The 21,688-nt window shown below is 29.8% G+C and overlaps 1 protein-coding gene across 1 annotated transcript in view; it reads right to left on the reverse strand.

Moving 5' to 3' along the window:
* The window catches only part of LOC107446782 (32 kDa beta-galactoside-binding lectin), a 46,933-nt gene that overhangs the window by 7,700 nt on the left and 17,545 nt on the right, over nucleotides 1-21,688 (reverse strand). Inside the window, exons 2-5 of the mRNA XM_016061542.4 lie at nucleotides 11,539-11,627; nucleotides 4,556-4,769; nucleotides 2,899-3,030; nucleotides 442-530 (exon numbers count right to left, since the gene is read on the reverse strand). Coding sequence (XP_015917028.2) covers nucleotides 442-530; nucleotides 2,899-3,030; nucleotides 4,556-4,769; nucleotides 11,539-11,627 — 524 coding nt within the window. The remainder of the gene's footprint in view (nucleotides 1-441; nucleotides 531-2,898; nucleotides 3,031-4,555; nucleotides 4,770-11,538; nucleotides 11,628-21,688) is intronic.

A 21,688-nucleotide genomic window follows, 5' to 3' on the forward strand; every position in this document is an offset into this window, starting at 1 on the left:
CTGTGCTTACATTTACTCGGTTACCTATAGATTGTGTGTCCATAACTTAAAATTTCTATAAAGAATGTTTTACTTTTTATTGTTTTTGTAAAAAAAGCTTAGAAAAGTATCAAAACATGCTATTGGCTTGAAACGTATGTAATAAATTCTCCAAACTAATAAGTTCTGTCGTTACTCAAAGAATTAAAGATAAGCAAATACAAACTTATTATTTTTTTTAGAAAAAATATATTTAAACAACAATCAAGAATTAAATAAAGTTTTATTTATGTTTTGGTTTCATTGTATACAATGAAACCAATAGTTATAAAAATTTTAAAAGTATGCGAAATCGAAGAACAACGAAAGTACAATTTTGTAACTAGCGAGGAGTATATGCATTTCATTAATCTGAATGTATACAAAATTCATAATCAATACTACTGAATAAAATATTCTTACCTCTTCGCCTCCTCAGTGGGCTGCCCTCGGATGTAAAAAATATCGCCCACCTTCGCCCCACTCCCCAAACTTAAACGTAAGTTCCTCGGCTGAAATAAAACAAACATAAAAATTAAATTCATGTAATGTAAAATTTTTAGCAAAATATTTTTCGACAATATTGATACGTTATTTTATATCCCGATACTATCAATAAATAACAAAACAAAAGACATTACAAAGCTCAAAACAATAGTTTAGAGGAGGGAAGGTAGTTTTAGTACTTAGTTCGATTTAGTACTTTGATGAATGTAGAATCTTCATCTAGTCTGTCAATAAAGTGGACTACCCATTTAAGCCTAGTGGTTGGAAAAATATTTATTACATATTTTTGTAGTTTACTACAACTACAACTACTTTGTTACAAATGTAGTTAACTACTTCACTACTTCTTTTAAATGTAGTGACTACGAACGACTTTGGAATTGTAGTAACTACTTCACTACTTTAAGGAGACCAATTTTGCTGGAAAAATTAATTTACACATATGCTCAAAATGGTTTTGAATACGAAATTGGCTTATATACATTAAATATAAGGAAATAATTAAGAAATATTTATTCACTTTTACATGTGTCAGTTCCAAAACAATTTTTTCTCGAATTTGTTCATTTTACCTTCAAATTTTTATGCCATTTTCGAAAACGAATATTTAATTTAAGAAATGCCAAATTATCAAATACTTGAACTTTTCTAATCGTTTAATCCTCTTTTATTTCCTCTAAGGCATTAAGTACATCGTAAGTAAGGGTAAGTAAGTAAGTAAGTAAAGATACGTACATTAATGTACGTACCCTTCCTTTGAAATAACACCAATGTTTCACGAGTGCACATTCGCATGTGAAAGTATGACCCAAGTGATTAATTATCTACTTTTTACAATGGTTAGTTTAAATATTAGTTATACGTGATTTTAAATACGTAATTTTTGTTAATGCTCAGCTGCAGACACATTCATTGCATCTATTGACGGGCTCGCGAAGATTAGTACCCATTGAATTCGAAGAATTAGCTGCGTTAGAACAGTGTTTCCTTTCTAAACTGCGTTAAAAGTAGTTGACAGGAATCGCTACAAACTACTTTTTTTGTATCTCACTACACACTACGCTACTGACTACGAAAAAAGTAGCTGCTATAGTAGTTTTACTACTTGTAGTGCACTATATCCGATCGCTGTTTAGGTCTATCAGCTAAAGTGAAAGTTACTAAGCTTACTACATACTAAGCTTTGAAAAGTTATGTAGCTTCATGAGTCATTTAGTTCAATATTTACCCCATTTTGGCACTAATGGCAGAATTTTTTTTGCTTCAGTTAGCAGCAACTGTGCAGACTTTTTTGATTCCATAATCCATTTGATATCATTGTTTGCACAATTCTGCTCATGAATAAATCCCATGTGGTTCTTAACCCTTAGCACTCGAAGTCCTTTCAAGAGTTAAAAAATGGACGCAACCACTAACATTTTGAAGGATTTTTTTTATAAACTTGACTTATAATACCCAGAGATTACTGAATGAAGTGGCGACTAAACATTAAGATGAAAAAAAAATCTCAATTAGAATGGTGGGTATTTTACAGGTGACAGTAGTGACTGACAGTCACCTCTCGAGTGCAAAGGGTCAATAGAACTGTTGTGGTCAGACTGTTCCAGGACTTATTACTAAACAAATGAGACTTGAAAACAAATTATTTTTCAACAAATTTCTGATTTTTGATTCATAAGTATTGATAATTGATTTATCAAGTTGCTGCACAAAGCTTTGATTCGCGGCTTCTCAAATAGTTCAAATCCGTTATCAAGTGTCATTAAAATTTTTCATAAATTGAAAACAGCAGTACAGAAGTAAGGGTTTAAATAGATGAAGTATAAATGTTATTTCAAATGGAATAATGAAACGACAATGGGATAACACTTACAAAAGTGAAAGGTTTTATTTGAGGTATTACGATTAATTTGAAGTTGAACTCAAAAACAACCTCTCAAGGTTTAAATTCAAGGTGTATTCACTCTTGAGGTTGTATTGAAGTTCATAGAAATCCATTTTTGAAAAATCGGTTCAGAAAGGTTGCTTTCGAGGAGTACAAGTTATTTTTTTCAGCTCTCCAAGTAAGTTAGTATATTTGCAAGTAAGAATAATTTGACCAGATTTAAACTACAAGTATTGCTGAGCTATATATGAGGTTGATTTTATGAGGTGTAAATCAGGTTGAAATTGAGATTTAATTTCGGTGCAAAACATAACATCATTTTCTCACACTCAGGTGTATTTTTTTTACACCTCAAAAGAAATTCAGTTTGTTTTTTCGTAAGGGTCAGTACGATAAAGGGAAATTCGGACAAGTTTCTTTAAATAATTGCTGTATATTAGCCAGTATATTGTCTGTATCTTATATTTATAAAATAGTTGAAGAATTACCATGTTCTCCACTGGTATATGTATCGCCCGAACGGAGAGCTCAGCCTCGATCGCCAGGTGGGTGATGGAAGATATCGGCAATCCATCTCGTACTTTGATCGAGAAGTTGGCAGAAGATCCGATAATCTCGATCTGAAAAAAACACATGGAATCATTAATTCCAACTACATCTCCATAATAATTACCTTCACTATTTGTTTACATTAAAAGTGCCTAAACAGCCTTTTCGCTTGCGAATTCAACCGACAGAGGTATGTGGGTGGGGCTGTTATACTATGTGCAATTAATCATCTTTATTTAATTTTCACAAATAAACATGTAGCTGAAAATTACTCTACTCCGCGAAATCTTGTGTTGTTGTTTCTAATAAGATTTGGAGCAGCCAACGTCGCCAGTCATTGGCCTTTATAGCGTTTGACATGAGAGCACCGCAAGGGTGAAAGTAAGTATTGCTGCTCAGCGGACAACCTCAGGAATTTTCATTCCACAGATTTTACAAGAATGTATATTGCATGCACTCGGTTTGTCTTGGAGGATCAAACACCGGCTCCTCCGGACTGATTCTCGTGAAATCTTGTGAACACGTGAAATAACAGGTTGTAGTCCAATTTAGAACACACACACCAAGCATAATTATAAGATTGTCAGATTGTTTTGAATAAAATCATACCAAAGCGACTATTAGTGTTATTAGCGTTTTAAATTAAATACTATGCGCTGCTGGTTTTTCCTCTTTTTAGAAATGTGTTTATTTTGCGAAATTCACATTAAAAAAAGGTTTTTTTACATCACACAAATTGGTTCCTACACTTTAGAATAAGAAAATTGAAAAATCAAATCTACGGTATTAAATTATTCACCCAAAATTAAGAGCCTTGGAGTTTATTGCATTAAATGTTCAAGAAGAGAAAATCCGTAGATCTCTTAAAATTTACTAATTGCTGTTTCTTTTGATCCTATGAAGCAGCCTATATTGCCCTCTGCCGTGCAATAGAAAAATCTACAGAAGCAAACAAAAAATTAAAAATTGAGATTTTTATATATTTTGTATTTTTGTACCATAAGCTACTTTTTGCATTTTTTTTAAATTTCATTATAGCGTTCACAATATTAGAAATAGAAAGAAACTATTGTCAAGCCACTTTTTTTGAAATCTATCGTGAATGAAGCAGATATGTTGTTTCTTCAATACAAGTCTCACTTTTATAGAAAAGTATTTTTATGCCGATTTAAAAATTCGCTTATCAATCTGTTATTAATTTTTTGACGTTTGAATCAATGTTGTTTAGTATTTGAAACTTGTATAACGCGCAATATTGACTAGATTCTTCAATAAAAAGAAGGTTCAAGTTCAATGGAAAAATGTTAAGATTGTATAATAAGTATAATACGGTTACCCATTCCAGCTTTATACTTACACATGTTTTCAAGTAAGGCTTTAGCATTATGATACAACCAATTAATTTCTTAATGCAATAGTAATTAAATCAAAATTTCATGTTGGTAAAACTATCCTGGAGAATTTTTAAAAAAATATTTATATATATTTGGGAAAAGGTTTCTGGCTAGCTTCTTCAATATTTTTCAATAAAATTTTAATTGATAATTGAATTACTTAAGTGTGTATAAAATCTCATGGTAATTGAAGACATCTTACTTCGAAGGAGTCCATGTAGGCAGTGATGGCGAGTAGGAATGTCTTAGGGGCGAAGGGGAACGGAAACGATCCGCTAAGCTGCTCCTCGGTACCCCATAATTCCCGGAGTCGTGTGTTCCATACCACCACGGGAGATCGTCCCAGCTTGGCCAGTAGGTGTAAGTGTAAGTCGGCGATGTCCGGGTCAGCACCCCTCTGGAGATTAATGGCGAATCTGTAACACGTATTCAAAGTCTTTATAATCTACAAAACTTTCACAACAAGCATGATACATTAAAGACAATTATAAAAAACAAAACCAAGTCTTCAGATCGCATTACATCTGAAAGAGCTAGAACTCAAAGCTTTAAAATGAAATATATAGTGAGATATTTTATTGCTAAACCCCGCCCTGCCCCTAAAGGGAGCATCCGGGTATCAATAAAGACAAACAATTAGATTTTAACAGTAAAGACAAACCGGGAAACAAAAAAGACAAACAATCACATATTAACAGTTTACAAGGGTAAGTGCGATCTAAAACAGATGAAAAGTATGAAAGTGTGAATATAGTATTCTAACCATACTGATGAAAATTATATACAGCAACAACGTGAAGTTACAGATGAAAAGATGATCCACATAACAAAATTTCAAAGATGTCAGTGTAATATATAGTGAGATATACCATATGTCAAGAGATATAACGAGAAATATAGACAGTTTTTAATTATCGCCATGATATTAAAAATAAATTCTTACGATGTATCGCGATAACTCCGCGCGATACGATGTATCGCGACTTATAATATTGTGACAATTATCGATAACGATAAATATCGAACAGTATTAGTTACTAAGAATGATATTATCTTGAAAATCGATGAATATTGGGTCTAGCTAAATCAAACATCTCTTGTGAAAAAAACGCATGAAAAATCTTTTTCAATGCTGTGGTGATTCACTGCACAGGGACTCAAACGATTGAACTCTGCTTGGCTTGGCACGATTACGGTTGGTGGAAAGAAAAGAAAAGAGATAAGAAAATATATTAAATTAGTGAAATTTAAAATCATCAAGACTTCAAAATACAAATTTTTTAAATCAGAAATCCCTTTTACAGAAAAAAATGAGGTAAATCCATAAAAGGAGTAATATCAAATTATTCCTTAAATTCAATTTCGCACTAACGATCCTCGAATCGGGAAATGGATTAAATTATTAACACAAATCGATCACACTCGGGGGCGGTATATAGATTTTGATGGTCCTAAGTATTTAAACTAAGTAACTAACTTTCAATCAGAACTTTCCATGTAAACTCAGGAAAACTCTTTTTTTGAAGTTATACTTCTCATGCGACTTCCAACAAGGTTGCGTTAAACGTTTAACGCTACATTTTTATTGGCCGGGAAATCACGTGGCAGGATCCAGTTCTCCCTCATTCATTTCCACATTGTTTTGGATCTCACTAGCATAAAAATAATAAAAGTATCGTTTTTCTTAAAATATTTCTTTAGTTTGTTTTGATACACATATAATTTAATAGGGTAGTATTTTTTATTTTCAAATTTAGTGGATAACAATTGTAAAAAATGAGTGAAAACAATCCCACGGACAATGCGACGGATTTAAGGTTATGTCAAGGTACGTCTCTTGTGAATATCAATTGATTGTTAGGTTTTCTCTTCTGAAATTACATTATGACGCATTCACATACATTATTAATACAAATACATTTTCCATGGCAAGACGATGAGGCAACCGCAAGCACTTCCACTGGTTCAAGAGGTCCACTTGGGAAAAATGCACAATATTACCGTGATAACAGAGCGCGGAAGCGAGCGGAGCAGGAAAAAGAATCGTTGAATAGAACTAGTGATCCTTCTACGACTACTGATTTTTCTACAATTAACGTCGCCGGTTGCGAAGTTTAACTTCATCCGCGCGGAAGGACTCCACGCACTATTTTTTTTATTTATTTTGGCGGTTCTAAGCAATAAACTTTCAATAAGAACTTTCTATGTAAACTACAAAGAGCTCTTTTTTATTTTGGTGGTTCTAAGCAATAAACTTTCAATAAGAACTTTCTATGTAAACTACAAAGAGCTCTTTTTTATTTCAGCTCAAATTAAGCAACAAACTTTCAATGAGAACTTTTCCTGAAAACTATAGAGAAGTTTCCTTTAATTTTGGCAGTTTTAAAGTACAAACTATAAGCAACAAACTTTCAATGAGTTTTTCTTGCAAACTACAAAAAAATCTGAAAGGCGTTTCGTAACCAATAATCGAATGCAACGAAAACAAAATAATTATCCTAAAATTTTACTTCTATAAAAATTTTTAATATACAGTGTTTACGATCACCACATGCCTTCATTGCAACTTATTTTAAATGATTTCTAACTTTAACCATTTCCAATGTTTTATTTCTATTACACAATTAATATTTGGACACGAAATACAGTTCGTCAATGATATATTCACGTAGCTCTTGCTTGCAAAATTGCCCGTATTCTTTTCAGTAGACAAACATAAACCGTATAAATATTTTTAGCATGTTGTGAAAACAAGAAAACTTTAGAGCAAGTTCTGATCACTGCATCATATTAAGAAAAAAAAAAACATTATGTATGCAATGTAATTGGAATAACTTTGTATCAAAAATTCTGAGTTACGAATAACTATAATTATTTACAAAGGCTGATGGAAAATTTAGGAAAGGATACTATTGTGTTTACTAAATTATGAAAGGAAATGTATTTTTTACTTGAATAATAGATAATATTCGCGTAAGAGTATATCTTTTAATTAAACTAGAAAAGGGTGTATTGAATTTGAAAACTTGTAGTCAGTAGCATTCAGAGATGTTTGGATGCTCGGATCGACAATTCTTATACTGTAACTTTGCAATTACTACATTGCCACTGAAGAAAAACGGATAAATACTACAAAATTTCTTAAAAAAAGTAAAAATAATCGAAGTAAAACTTATTTAATTAAAAATAGGAGTTGGAAAGATGTATATTTACAAAAATCTAGATCCATAGTTTGAACTAATCTTTATGTAAATTTAAATTCTTCTCTGGTAAAAAATTTACAATTTCCAAAGTATTCACAGTTATTCTTAAGAGGACGCCATACAGAGGGAGAAACTTTTCATCACCAATTCCGTTCAACCTCCATAACTAATTTAAAATTTATAGAATGGAAAAAGTGAGTTCAGACAATTCTAGGGAAAGTCATGAAATTTCAAATGCTGAAAAAAAATTTCAAAATATCAAAAAGCAAACAAATTATTGGAAGAGAGCCTTTCCATTGCATAATCATAATTTATCCCCTCATAATTTATATTTAAAATTTCTTTTCAATATTTAAAATTTCATAGCTTACACTAGATTTCCGTGAACTCTCTTTCTTAATTACTTATGGAGGGGAAAGAGAATTTACGATGAAAAGTTTCGCCCGAGGTATGGCGTCATCTTAATGGTTATGAATATTTAATTTTTCTTATTAAATTTGCTTTAAAATTATAGTTTTATTCTTCATAAAATATTTCGCTTTATTGCAAAAATTTAATTTCATAATAAAAATAGTAGTACTGTAGAACTACGATTAAGCGAGCTTCGATTAACCGAGGTTTCTGTTAACCGAGCCGATAATGAACTCTGTTTTTTTGTCCTGATACTCTTATAGCATAATCATTGTGAAATCCCTGTAATTCAATGACTCTTGTTTATTGTTGTTTATGTATAAAGTTAATAATTAATAAACCATAATTAATAAATCGACCATAATAAATAATTTAAGAAACATAATTTTATGGCAATAATTTGGTATACGTAAAAATTATCATAGGATAGTCCTATGCGGTTTTGCCTATGGCTGCCCTTACCATATATTCTTACCACGTATGGTAATTATTATTTCCCATTTACGCTTATGGCAAATTTGTTACATTTATGGCAAAAGTGTATGGCAAAATTTCACCATTGGCAAAATCACATAAGAATATCCTATGGTAGTTTTTTTTTATGGCAAACCTATGGCCAATTCTCCTGAGAGGAATGAGCCTTAAACAATGATGGCACATTTTAGTTCACTGTCCGGCTCTATTTCCCCCGAAAGAACTCAATCTCCAAGAAATATTGCAGCACCCCAGAGGTCAACAGCGGCTAACAATGTTTCGTTTCAAACCAGGTGCAATGTATTATCGAACTGTACTTTTGTAACAATGTACTTTTGTAACAAAGGTAACAATATTTTAAGAAATGAAAATGTAAAATTAACAAATTAATGTATAATAGATTTTAAATTCCACTTTTGCTTCGACTGTGCACGGTAGTGTATATAACTGCTCCAGTTACAAATCATGAACACATACACTTATTTTTTCAGGAAAAGTCTAGTTGCTTAGTTCTCAATGTAACGAAATTTCAACTACTTCACAAATAAATTTAAGGGAACAAAACATAGTTAAAACCTTTCAATAATTTAATGCTACCACTTAATGCTATAAAAGGACCCACCCTCAACCTGAAAGTAATCAAACTCCGTTTCTATTTCGGGATATAGATGGGAAGTGAACACGAACTCTTGCATATGACTCCTTCAGTGGCTTGCGGCGGGGGATGAGTCATTTTGATCCGGTGCCCACTTTTTATTCTTTTGGACGAGTCTCAGGATTTGAAGTCGATCTCACTTTTTCACGGAACTAAAGGATAATTTTTTTCTCCCTCTTACTCAGAGCAAAAAGCCACCCGCTCACATCACTCGGTGTTTTATTTTAATCTAAAACGCGCTTCCTGTTATGGCTGCAAAAGATTTTGGAATGTGGGAGAGTTCCACTTTCGAATTCGTTCGAAAACACTCTCTCCTTTTAGAAGCCTTTTCAAAACAATGTTTGGGATTATTTTTCTTTGTTCTTTCATAAAGATATGGAGCTCTTTTGGAGTTGAATACCCGTTGACTGCCAAGGATAAAAACGGATTCCATGACTGAAAAAGAATTTTTGTTCTTTTCGGTTCACCTTTAACTGTTATTTACATTGTTGTAATCTAAGCTAAGCGTGAAGTTGAACTTCATTATCGTGTGAGAAAATAAAAGTTTTGATAAAAATACTGATCACGTTAAATAAGAATGTCATCTTTTAGTCTTGATTTTGACACAAAGTATCGGCTTATTTACTTTGAAATTTTTACTCTGGTATACTGACTTTCGCAACATACTTTTACATCTGTAAATTTATATTACGGAACATTCTTCAATTGTAGTTTGGGGTTCTGTAAATGGTACATTTTTACATTACTAAAACTATAAAAAAAGAAAATATTAATTTTTGTAAAGAAAAATCAATAATTTTAAAACTATTGAAGCATTACTCGCAATGTTTAAAAATTAAATATACTGAGTGAAGTATGCTTATGGTTACTGTTTTTGAACTATAGTTTCAATGTATATATTTATCAAGTGCTATTTTTTCATCATACACTTGTACGTTAATTATATCTATCATTTTGTTTGAACAATAAATAATGGTATCTAAAAATATGTGCAGAATTTTAAAAATCAATATCTTGATATTTTATAGTGAGGTTAATAAACAATAAACTTAATATGTAAGTTACTAAAACATTGAAAAATGTCAGTGATTATGTCGTGTTTTTATCAAAACCTCGCAATTGCGCCTACTCTATTTTGTAAAAAAAAATTCTTTATGCCAAGCAATGTTGTTTATCTATCTAAAAGAATAAATACATCTTTGATGATTCAGATATTCGGTATACACGAAAATTTTCTTGCGGGTCATAATTTCATCAATGCGTCATACCGTAATCAAAGCCTGCAAGATGTCCACAAAATTGTGTACGAGAAGTATGAAAAAAAATTCATCGTTTAATCGGAAACTTTATTTGCTTTATCAATTTTATCGGTTTGAGCTCAAATTTAAAACAACTTAGTTCAACTTGAGTGCCGAGATCAGGGTATCTTACGTCCTCTGCTAAATTTGAGAACTGCACAGACCCAGAGAATGCGATACGCTGATACGTTAACAGTGACTGTGAACTAACCTTTATATCTTATCACGTTTAAATACGCACTGTAAAACTTCTGGTGCATCTTTAGTGCAATCATTCTTTGCACTTTTGGTGCATCATATGTGAAATTCATTTTACTTACTATGAAATCCATATTTGTCATAAAATTTTATTACATACTTTTTACAGTAATAATTACTTAATTACATTGATTCAGTGATTTTAAAGTAAACGTTACTGTAAAAGATACAGAATATCAGACTTTGACTTAAGTAATATTTTACGCTGGATTTTAATACAAAATGTACCTTCCTTTAAGTATCTATAGTATCACTGACTATTATTAAGTATCACAGATATTATACCTCAGCACGTTTGAATGTACACTGTGAAAAATTCCAGATCAAACTAGAGTAAAAAGTACTGAAGTACTGGCATCCTGGCTGCAGCAACCAAAAAACCCATTTTTACTGTACACTTTCATACCGTAATTCCCATAATAATATTCATTTAATTACAGTATTCAGTAATTTTACAGTAAATATTATTGTATTTATGCAAATTACGGTATATCAGATTTTGTGTTCCGTAAAAGCTTATGGTAAAACTGTATTTTACGGTAAGGTGTACTCCAAGTACCGGTACTTATATCCGGAACTTTTTGCAGTGTAGGCTCTCTAATTTTACACTTATGTAAATTTTTAAATTTTTTTAAAGGTATACATAAATCATATATATATTTCTTTAAGAAAATTTAAATTGAACACTTGGTTGAAAAGTCACAAAGCCCATTAACAAATATTGGAATAATTCTTAGAATATAAAATGATTTCATTAATAAAATTTGTTATAAAATGCAAGTATATTAATATATATTTCAAAAGTATCAGCAACTTTACAATCTAACGGTTAGTAGCAGTTTTACAGTAAATTGAAGTCAGTCAAAATAGTAGGAAGGAAAATTACCTGCTCGCGTCCTTGGATAATAACCCGTGTATGTAGATCTTAGACCCAATGCTGAGCCCTCCGGGAATACTGCAGGCATGAGGAATACTCTAGAAATTAACACAGATATTATAACAATTGCAAATTCAAAAAGCATTACGAATGTTTTAGTTTTTTTTAAAAAAAATACCCAATTATTAATTGTTATTTACAAATTGTTAAATACACTCTATAACAAAAAAATCGACGCACCAAGAAGGAGTAGTCCGATTAAAACGAAAATCGGTGGATAGGAAGACAATGTGCAGAATAGTAAATGATTAAAATTTCAGAACAATTGAATAATTCATTGCAGAGTTACAGTAACAAGTTCAATAAGGTGTTGACCCGCCTCTAGCCTGGATACAAGCTGCCACACGGCGTGGCATAGACCGATAAAGCTCCCGGATGGTCTTTTGCGGTATTTTCTGTCAAATTCGATCCAATTGTGGAACGAGGTAATCAACATTCCGTGCCAGATGCAATCGCCTTCCCATCATATCCCAGGTATGCTTGATGGGAGAGAGATCTGGTGATCTGGCTGGCCAAGGAAGAGTTTGAGAAGCTTGCAGACAGTTCATAGCAACACGTGCCGTATGTGGTCTGGCATTGTCCTGCTGAAAAACCAGCCCAGGGCGCTGCAGAAGGAACGGCAGCAAAACAGGTCTTAGGATGTCGTCGACGTACCGCTATGCAGTAAGTGTATCTCTAATGCCGACAAAAGGGGTCTGGCTGTCAAAGGAAATGGCACCCCAGACCATAATGCCTTGTTGAGGGCCAGTGTGGCGTGCAATAATGAGGGCAGGATCCCCCTCTGCCCTGTGAGTCTCCAAACACGTCTTCGATGATCGCCAGTACGCAGTTGGAAGCGGGATTCGTTGCTAAAGTCTATACGTCCCCAGTCGGCATCATTCCAGCCATATCTGTTCAAAACATTCATGCATACGANATTTGACGATTTTTGATTTATATCACGAATTTATTTGTTTTACTAGAATTTATTTGTTTATGCAGGTTTTTCCATTGCAATTCACTTATTTCAATTTTTAATACACTTAATTATAGCCAAAATTTTAACCTTTTTAAAGAGATATCAGTTTTAGAAATTTTATCTTAAGATTTTATACTATAGCACATTTCTAATAGGTTTAAAGAATTACATGTCATTTATTTGAATTCAAATTTATCTTAATGACTTAGTATTTACTAAAAGGATGCAATTTTTTTTTTAAAAAAAAAGTTGTTATATGGATTTGAATGATTGTCTAGAATTCTTAGAATTTTGTGCATTTGAAATGTACCTAAGTTAGGAACGAGCGAAGCGACCTTGGTTTGAAGAAGCAAACCATATAAGATTGCGGAGCAATTTTTGGGGGTTGGCGAGCGTTAGCGAGCAGGGGGCGCAGTCCACTAGTTTTATATATTACCATATGTAAATTTAATGATGGTTTCGCAGTTTTCCATTGTTGTCCGCGCATTTTTATTGAGCGGAAAATCACGTGGTAGGATCCATTATTCCTTATTCATTTCTATATTGTTTTGGTTGTCATCAGTATAAAGTTAATGAAAGTCATGAAGGTATTGTTTTCCTATAAATATTTTTGCATCCCTAATTTAAAATTATTTTCCTATACTGCTATTATTATGCTTTTAATTCGAGAGTTTAAAACTAAGATAATTGTTTTTTTTTCTTTACTATTATTATAATAATGTAATTATGCGCTACATTTTAAGATGAAGTTAGTTAGAAAGGTTGTCTAATATTATCGACCATTTTACAATTTTCATTTTCGTACAAATAACATTAACATACTGTTAAAAAGTTAGAGAGATTTTATCAAAATGATTTAGAACTTAACGATCAGCTTCATGCACAGTAATGCAAAAATAGTATTTAATATATCCGCCTGTTTAGTAAGCAAAAATATTAAATTACGGTTGTGAACTCATCGAATTTGCTTGAACAATATAATGTTATAACACTATATACGTTATTTTAAAAAATAATTACTTAGAAAAATGACTTCTGCTCACCAATAGATCTAAATATTTATAATACTAAAAGATAATAATAACATAACAAGCGTAAGCAAACATAATTAGCGCAGTTATTATCTGAGTGAATAATTTTAACTTAAATAGAAAGACTGCCAAGAAACAATAATTATTGCGAAGCAATCATCGTTGTTGGTGAGCGGTAAGTGTACTAGATCCCCCAAGTTCAACATAAACTTCTGCAACAGTCAATATTTGATTTTGTTTCATCGGTTAAAAATTTGGTCACATTTAATGATTGAAAATTCCTCATTTTAAGATATTGCATTTTAAAATTCCAAAATGGGTTTTTTAATTAAGAAAGGCAAATTTTTTTGTATTAATATTACTTTCTTTGAATTGCGTATTTGTAATCTCAGTTTCTTAACTATGAAAAATTGTTTGAAATGTTTTGTTAGTTATCATTCGTAAAAACTTTTTTGTGCCACTGATATACTTTTGAACTCTTGGTTTTTGAATGCTTGTTATTGAAAAGTTACAGCGTTTTCATTTAAGGTATGAAATTTTGACAATAAAAAGCATAATACTGATAAATGTGTTTACATAATACTGAAATATTTTTCAGATTTAATGATTATTCATTCTAATTCTTGCAATAAAGAATTTGAATTGATGAAAAGATTTAAGCTAGAAAAAGGATAAATAGTTTCTAGTGTATATTAAACCCAGAAATAAAAATCATTTTGCCCCAATTGATAGTACGGAGAAATGTTTGTAAGATGAAATAAATTGTCGTTAAAAAGTTTGGTATAAAACTGGTAGCTTTAAACAGATGGCTACGTGCTTATAAAACTGAAAGCACGTAGATTTTTAATATAGTTGCTCTTTCACTTTTAAAAGTCATAAAACTAAATATGAGGAACTATCTCAAGTTATATCATTTTTCGTTAAAAATGTTATATAGAAATCACGAAGACTCACGAGAACTAACCACGAGACCATGACCATAACCATGAGACCACGAAGACTGTTATATAGAAATCACGAAGAAAGTATAGTCAAAAGTACCTGAATATGGAAAAAAGTATCCTGCTTTTGGCTCTATGGGAACACTATAATTTTTCTATGGGAAAGCTCTATAATTTTTGCCGAATCGCTTTAGAAATGATTTTGATAAAATTAACAGTAAAATATGGTTTTATGTTAGGTAATAAAATATGGTAATTTTATCACTTCATTTGAAAATATGGCATTAAAACCATTTATTTGGTTAAATTTTCTCTTCAGTTTTGTATTTTTTATTTGTATAAATGTATAGTAATAAAAATTGCAATTCTCAAAAACAGAATTTCTAGTAAACCATAGTCATATAAACAGCAAAATTACCAAATGAGTATATTTAAGTTTATAAACCGGAATTAATTTTTTTTTACCAGAAAATCATTACCATAGAGTGCAGTAATTTTATCAGAATTTTTTCCGTGTTTTTTTTCTCTTCAGAGATTAAAAATAATAACGAAATTTTCATCACTATTTTTTTACATTTTTTAATGTGTAGGGGAAAATATTTCAAATATATTTTACCTTTTGTCCTTCAAATCTAAATCTAATTTTATTTCATCTTAGTATTGCTTTTTTTTCAGCTGCTGTATCATTGCATTTTTTAACTTTGATTAAATTTTCTTTTAGAACTCGTGTCATTGTGCAACATACTTACAAATTAACGAAACTATTTTTAGCAAAATTAACAGCCGTTATCTCAACTAATGCCTAACTCTCCTTTTTAAAACTTTCTTGGCAAGAATCTTTCATTTCCTGACATGCCTTGCAACATATACAATGAATTGATTCCCACCATTTGTATTTTCTTAAAAGAAAAAGGCGAAATGCCAAGCTGGATTACTGCTCAGAATCTGTGCTGTAATTCATCCAAGAATTGCTGTCAGACACTTTTGTGCAAGAATATGTAATAGTAAACCACTGATGTGATTACATTGAGAAAAAAAATAAACAAACTTACCAGAATATAAAATTTACGGTATTTCTAGCTCTTATACTAACATCATAAAGCTCAGTAATTTTTACCGAAGGTACTTTTGTACCATTTTTAGAAAAAATTTCAATAAAATATGATTTTATAACATGGAATAAAATTTGGTAAATGGGATAAAATATGATATAATTTTATCATGTTACTTTAGGGTATGACATAAAATTTAATAACTTTTATTATCAATTAATCTTTTATCAATTTAAATTTACTTATAAGTTCTGTATTTTTTACTAAATGTTTGGTTACAAAAAACTATTATCTTGAAAACAAGAATTTCCGGTAAAGCGTTACCTATGAATGGAAATATTAGCAAATTAATGACTTATATATTGTATATTTTTGGTTTTATTAACCAGAAATATGGTTATAATAAGAATCGCCATAACAGTTATTTTAACAGAATGTTTCGCTCCGTGTAGACGTCGGTGTTTTAAAGCAATTTACCGTGTAGCAATTCGTATAGGTTTTTAAGTTAAGTGCAATAATTTTAATTCTCTGAGATCTGTTTATAATTCCAGTTGTGTTTACAGTCCATAGATACTGTTTTGTTTTAATTACAAATAAGCAACACTTTTTCAGCATAATTGCAAACTTCCTTAAAATTACATTATATTCTCGATAATTTAATCTCAGCTTAATTCGAGAAACAATTTCTGCACGTTATGAAAACGTTAAAAAGAAATAAAGTATAAGATTTGTTTTATCCAATCGGTAGTTAAAAATGCATCGTAATCAAGATATTTAGCGCAGAAGAATGTACAATTGCGTTTTTCAAAAGTGTGATTAGAAATAAGCAGCGCAATAAACAATTAAATACTTATATTTTTAAAAAAATTACTCACAGTACAAGAAATTAAACATAAATTATATCAGAAAAACGTACTATTTTTTCAGTGACAAATGTTCAATTTGTTGTCCTTCTGCTACACGGCATACATCTAGTATATAATTAAGTTCGTTTTAACATTGACACTAGTTTCTAATTCTATAAAAATCTGTTTTTCAGTTCTTTATTCTTTACGACATTGATAGTTCATGTAGAGTATCGCTTGAAGAAAATCCATAGAAAAAAAATTACATGATGTAAGGTCTGGAGAACATGGCGGCCATGTGATAAAAAATTATTCATCAGGCCCAAGGCATTGTTTATGACATCACTTTGCAAAGACATCACTCTCGAAAGACGTGTGAAGAAAATCAAAGGTGAAAAAAGTTTATTACGATGTATTTTTTTCGCTTTAGGTCTTATTAAAATATCCCTATTTTATACTCTTTAGTCTACTCGAAAAACAGGATTTTTTTAATAGAAAAAACATGATAAAATTTCTTTATAAGTTTCCATACCCACAGATACGAAAGCGAGTTAATAAAAAATTATTAGTACTAGTATTTAATCTTCTTTCTGCTGAATTCTAGTATTATGGTCAAAGTATGCGAGTTGAAATAGAATGGTGGACACCATTCTAAATCCAAAATTTTATTTTTCATTCTGAATACTCGAAAATGTTAAAATCCATTCGACATGTAACTCCAAGTCTCAAAAGACTTATTTTGATATAATGGAGATAACTATTATCTAAGTCTCAAATGCTTAAGAATAATAACAACATAAGGCCTACAGAGCTTTACTAATCATAAGAGAGATAATTATTAAAAGTCTGAAATACACAAGAATAATATCTGTATAATTTTTTTTTTAAATTGCTGAAAATAAAGAAAAAAATTAAGTTTTAATTAAAATTCATTGCAAAATTAACACTACACAAGCATCGAGGTCTGATAAAAAAAAATTCTATTAAAATTGTTTTGAGCTAATTGCTTAAGTAGATAACATTTTCATATAAGTTGAATGTTACTAATTAAATCAACATAACCGATTTATTTACGCGAGAGTTGAGATCGTAAGAACCTTGATTCCATTTGGCATTCACTAGAAGGGAAAGGCTAAATCTGTAGATCAGAGAGATTTAAAAGTAAGTCAAGTTTAAGTTCGTATAAGGTACCTCATCCAACTAACAAAAAACAAAATCAAGTTAAGAGAAGTAAAAACGGTTTATGGTAAACTTCATTCATATCTAGCAGAAACTTCCTTTTGAAAAGTTTTGGTTTTATTAGTTTAGTACAAAAAGTGAAAAAATTGTTGAAAGTTAGAAAGTGATGTAAATAAATATTAAAATAGAGTAATAAAATTTCGTAAATATTCATTCACATTTCCTATTTAATAATCAAATGAAATCTTTATGAAAAACAATTGAAGGCATAAAGACGAAATCAATATCCCAATTACTGTAATGGCTAGATGAATTTTTAATAAAACTTGTAAAATTTCGTCATGCAAAAGTTGGACAAAGTTAAGGAAAAACACTTCTAGGCTAATTCTGTTTAAACAATCCTTCTTTTAGCTACAAATGTTTTGTATGATTTTACATTTCAAAAGTGTTGACACAATTTGAAAGATCATGCTTGAAAGTTTACAAAATGGTCTTCTACACCTACAAAATTTTCGTCGACCAAAATGAGAGCGGCAATGAAAAAGATCTTTTCTATATACTAAAATGAAATAGAATATCCTGTAGAATGATTTCAAAATTGCTGGTATTAAAGCTTGAAATAAGTTACTAACTTCCTCTTCTCATTCTGGTCAATCGAAATTTTGCCTTGCTAAAAATGACACCACTTCTTAAAAGCTTCAAGCATGATATTTCAAATTGTGTTAGCAATTTTGCCATGTAAAATCATCCAAAATATTTGCAACTAAAAGAAAGATGGCTTACATAGAGTTCGCATTGAAGAGTTTCCATTTGTACAACCACTGTACTTTCAGTTTATTAAATTTAAAGCATTAAATTGTCAAACAATTATTATTCTCTTTAAGAATAGTCTTTTATTATTTCTAATGAGTAATATAAAGTTTCATTGCAAACAAACAAAAATTAGAGGCATGCAAGCTTTGATTAATATAATAAAACATAGATACATTGAATTAATATTATAAGTTATCCTTTTCTAAATAAAGGGAAGAAGCTGTTATCAACCAATTATGTTATCAAAAAACTTCAAAATTTTAAATTCCGTAACGCTTATTAAAAATATATCTATAATATTGTTTCTAAGAGTTTCCTTATCTCTTAAATGGGTGAGTGGATTTAGTACTCCATATTATAACTATAAGGAATCGCTTAATTCTACTTATTCTTTTTTTAGATTGATATCACCTTTGAACTTAAAACTTTCTGACACAAATAAACATAAATTTTTAGTTTAGAGTTATGTCATTCAGGATATGTCTTTCATGATCACGGTGTTTATTATGTTGATGTTACCTCGTGAATAATAATAATGTAAGTATTAAAACAAATATCATTGTTGTCAATATGCAAAAACTAAAATACTTTTAGAAAAGAGAAAAATGGGAAAGCAAGAAAAAATAAAAAACTATTGGTCATTGATAACAGAGTAAGTGGAGAAGGTAATGCAATTGATATAAATTTAAGGGAGGAGTCAAAATGGCGAAGCTTTTGGAGAGTTTATAAATTAGTAATATAAAACTTAGTGTTCTTACGAACGAGAGTTCGAACGACAACTACAGCATTTAAAAAAATTTTAAAAATTTTTATAATTTAAAAAAAGAGCTTACAATAGGCTAATTAAAAAATACAATATTATCAAAATGTATTAGTTTTTTTTCTAAAAGAAAATTGTTTTTTTTTTTTTTTTTTTTTTTTTTTTTTTTAACTAAAACTGTTTTTGATTCTTTAACTGTGTCTGATTTATTTGTAATCAAAGCCATTATTTTTTAACTTTTGATATTTTCTTATTTATTTATCTATATATTTAGTTACTTTTCTTCTTTGTATCACCTAAGTTCCTTTTCTTTTAATTTTAGCTAATAATTGAAAATATTATTTCGGAAAAAAACATTTATTGCACTTATTTCAAACTTGTATATTCATTTATTTTTTAAAATTTTCGAAAATATTTTTACATGAATCGTAGAGAATTTATTTCACAAAAAATCAGGTAATAATATCGAATGTTTGGTTCAGTATTTAAATTTAAATAATGGGTCGGTAAATTTAGCACAGAACTAAAATTAAATTAAATTTGGACCACTAGCATCGCAACAAGTTTTTTTGACGTTTAATTAAAAATGATATTAAAACAATTAAAAAACATATAAAATAGTTAGAACTCTTAAAAAGTTAAAATAAATTCCTCATAGTAAAATAGTACATTGATTGACTAAAAAGACCTATTGCAAATGTCTTAAGTTGCTCCTAGGTTTAAAAAATTAAATTGTTTGCTTTATTTTACTTGAATTCACCTACTTTTCACAATTTTTATCACCATACATTTTATGGCCTGACATTCACAACTGTACCAAATAACATGTAAATTTGTCCTGGATCATATACTTGTTTAGATAGTTCCTAGAGACTTAGAATTAGAACAATTATAATATAGTTACAATAATAATACAATTAGTGAATACGAATGCAAGGTAAATTCCAAGAACGAAATAATTGATTTATGAGTTACAATATTTTTTTTAGAAAAAGTTTTCATAAGGGAATTGTTGTTTAATTTTTTTCTTAAAGTTAACTGTCATTATTGCGATCACTCATTTACAGCAAATTCCTTGCAGTCAGACAATAGATTTTGTAATAAATAATCGAATACTTTAGTACAAATTATAGAACTTGACCTGATTTTGCATCCATTCCTTTATTTTATGTTGCGAGATATTATTAATGCTATTAAATAATTTTAAACAAATGTAAAACCAAAAGTTTCATTTGTAACAATCCACATTTTTACTTAAATAGTTGAGAAAATTTTTAAACTGTGTTTCTGCATTTATGACACAAAAAATATTTTGTAAGAATTTATATACTTATTATATTAGTAAAAAGTTTTAGCGAAGATTTTTCTGCCTCTTTGCTTTAGGATTTGCGGAAGACTTTTTGAACTGCACGGATTTTAACTCCTAGAATAAATATGCCTGAAGCACATTTTAGTTTCAAACTTCGTCAAAAATTTGAAGAAAAAAATTTTTTTTTCCTATAATAATGTCATGATTATGAGATGTGCGGCAAATGAAAAAAAAACATATTTAATGACGTTTTTACATTTTAATTGCTAAAACCTTTTTTAGTAGTTATTTCATTGTAAACTTAAGTATTTTGTTTTATAATCCAAAAGAACTTCTGTTCAAACAAATCAGTTAAATAAATCAGATAAGTTGTTAATGGTGGTTTCTTTACTAAGAAAAAGAAAAAAAAGAAGGAAAGAAAAGAAAAGGGAAAAAAACTTGTTAACTCTTTTAATTAAATTAAATCAGATACGTTTTTCTTAAAGCGGGACATTTCCTTGATATTTAAAAGCAAAAAACGAATTTTTAGTCATTCTTTATATTTGAGATTTTGAGACAAAACTAAATTTTTTAAGCCAACGTAATTAATATGCTCAGCGACGTAATTGGTATGCTTTACTAAAAGACATAATAAATATTTTACCATCCTTGATATTTTAAGTACAAATGAAAATGTAAGAATGATTTTCACTGCAGCAATTGCATTCAGAACTGAAAGATTCAGGAAATAAATAATAACATTAAACTGTTATAATAATTGAGGCATATAAATCAAATGGATCTTTGTTTCTAAATGAATCTTTACATGTAAGCTCTTTTTATTAAATTAAATCAGATATGTGTTTCTTAAAGCACGAAGTTTTCAGAATATTTAAAAGCAAAAAACGAATTTTTAATCTTTTTTTATACCTAAAATCTCTATTTATTTTTGATATTTTGAGACAAAAATTAATTTTTTGAAATCGACGTAATTAGTATGCTTAACTAAAAAAAATACATTTTTAACCTTGATAGTTTAAGTACACATAAAAATGTAAGAACGATTTTCACTAGCAGCAATTACATTCAAAACTAAAATACAGAAAATAAATAATAGCATTAAACTGTTATAATAATTGAAGCAGATAAATCAACTGAATCTTACTTTCGATTTTCTTAACTCGAAAAAGAATCTTAAGATTCGACGTCCGATAAGGTCAGGATTTCTTTGG

This window comes from Parasteatoda tepidariorum, chromosome 3 (assembly GCF_043381705.1).
Source record: "Parasteatoda tepidariorum isolate YZ-2023 chromosome 3, CAS_Ptep_4.0, whole genome shotgun sequence".
Lineage (NCBI taxonomy): Eukaryota > Metazoa > Arthropoda > Arachnida > Araneae > Theridiidae > Parasteatoda > Parasteatoda tepidariorum.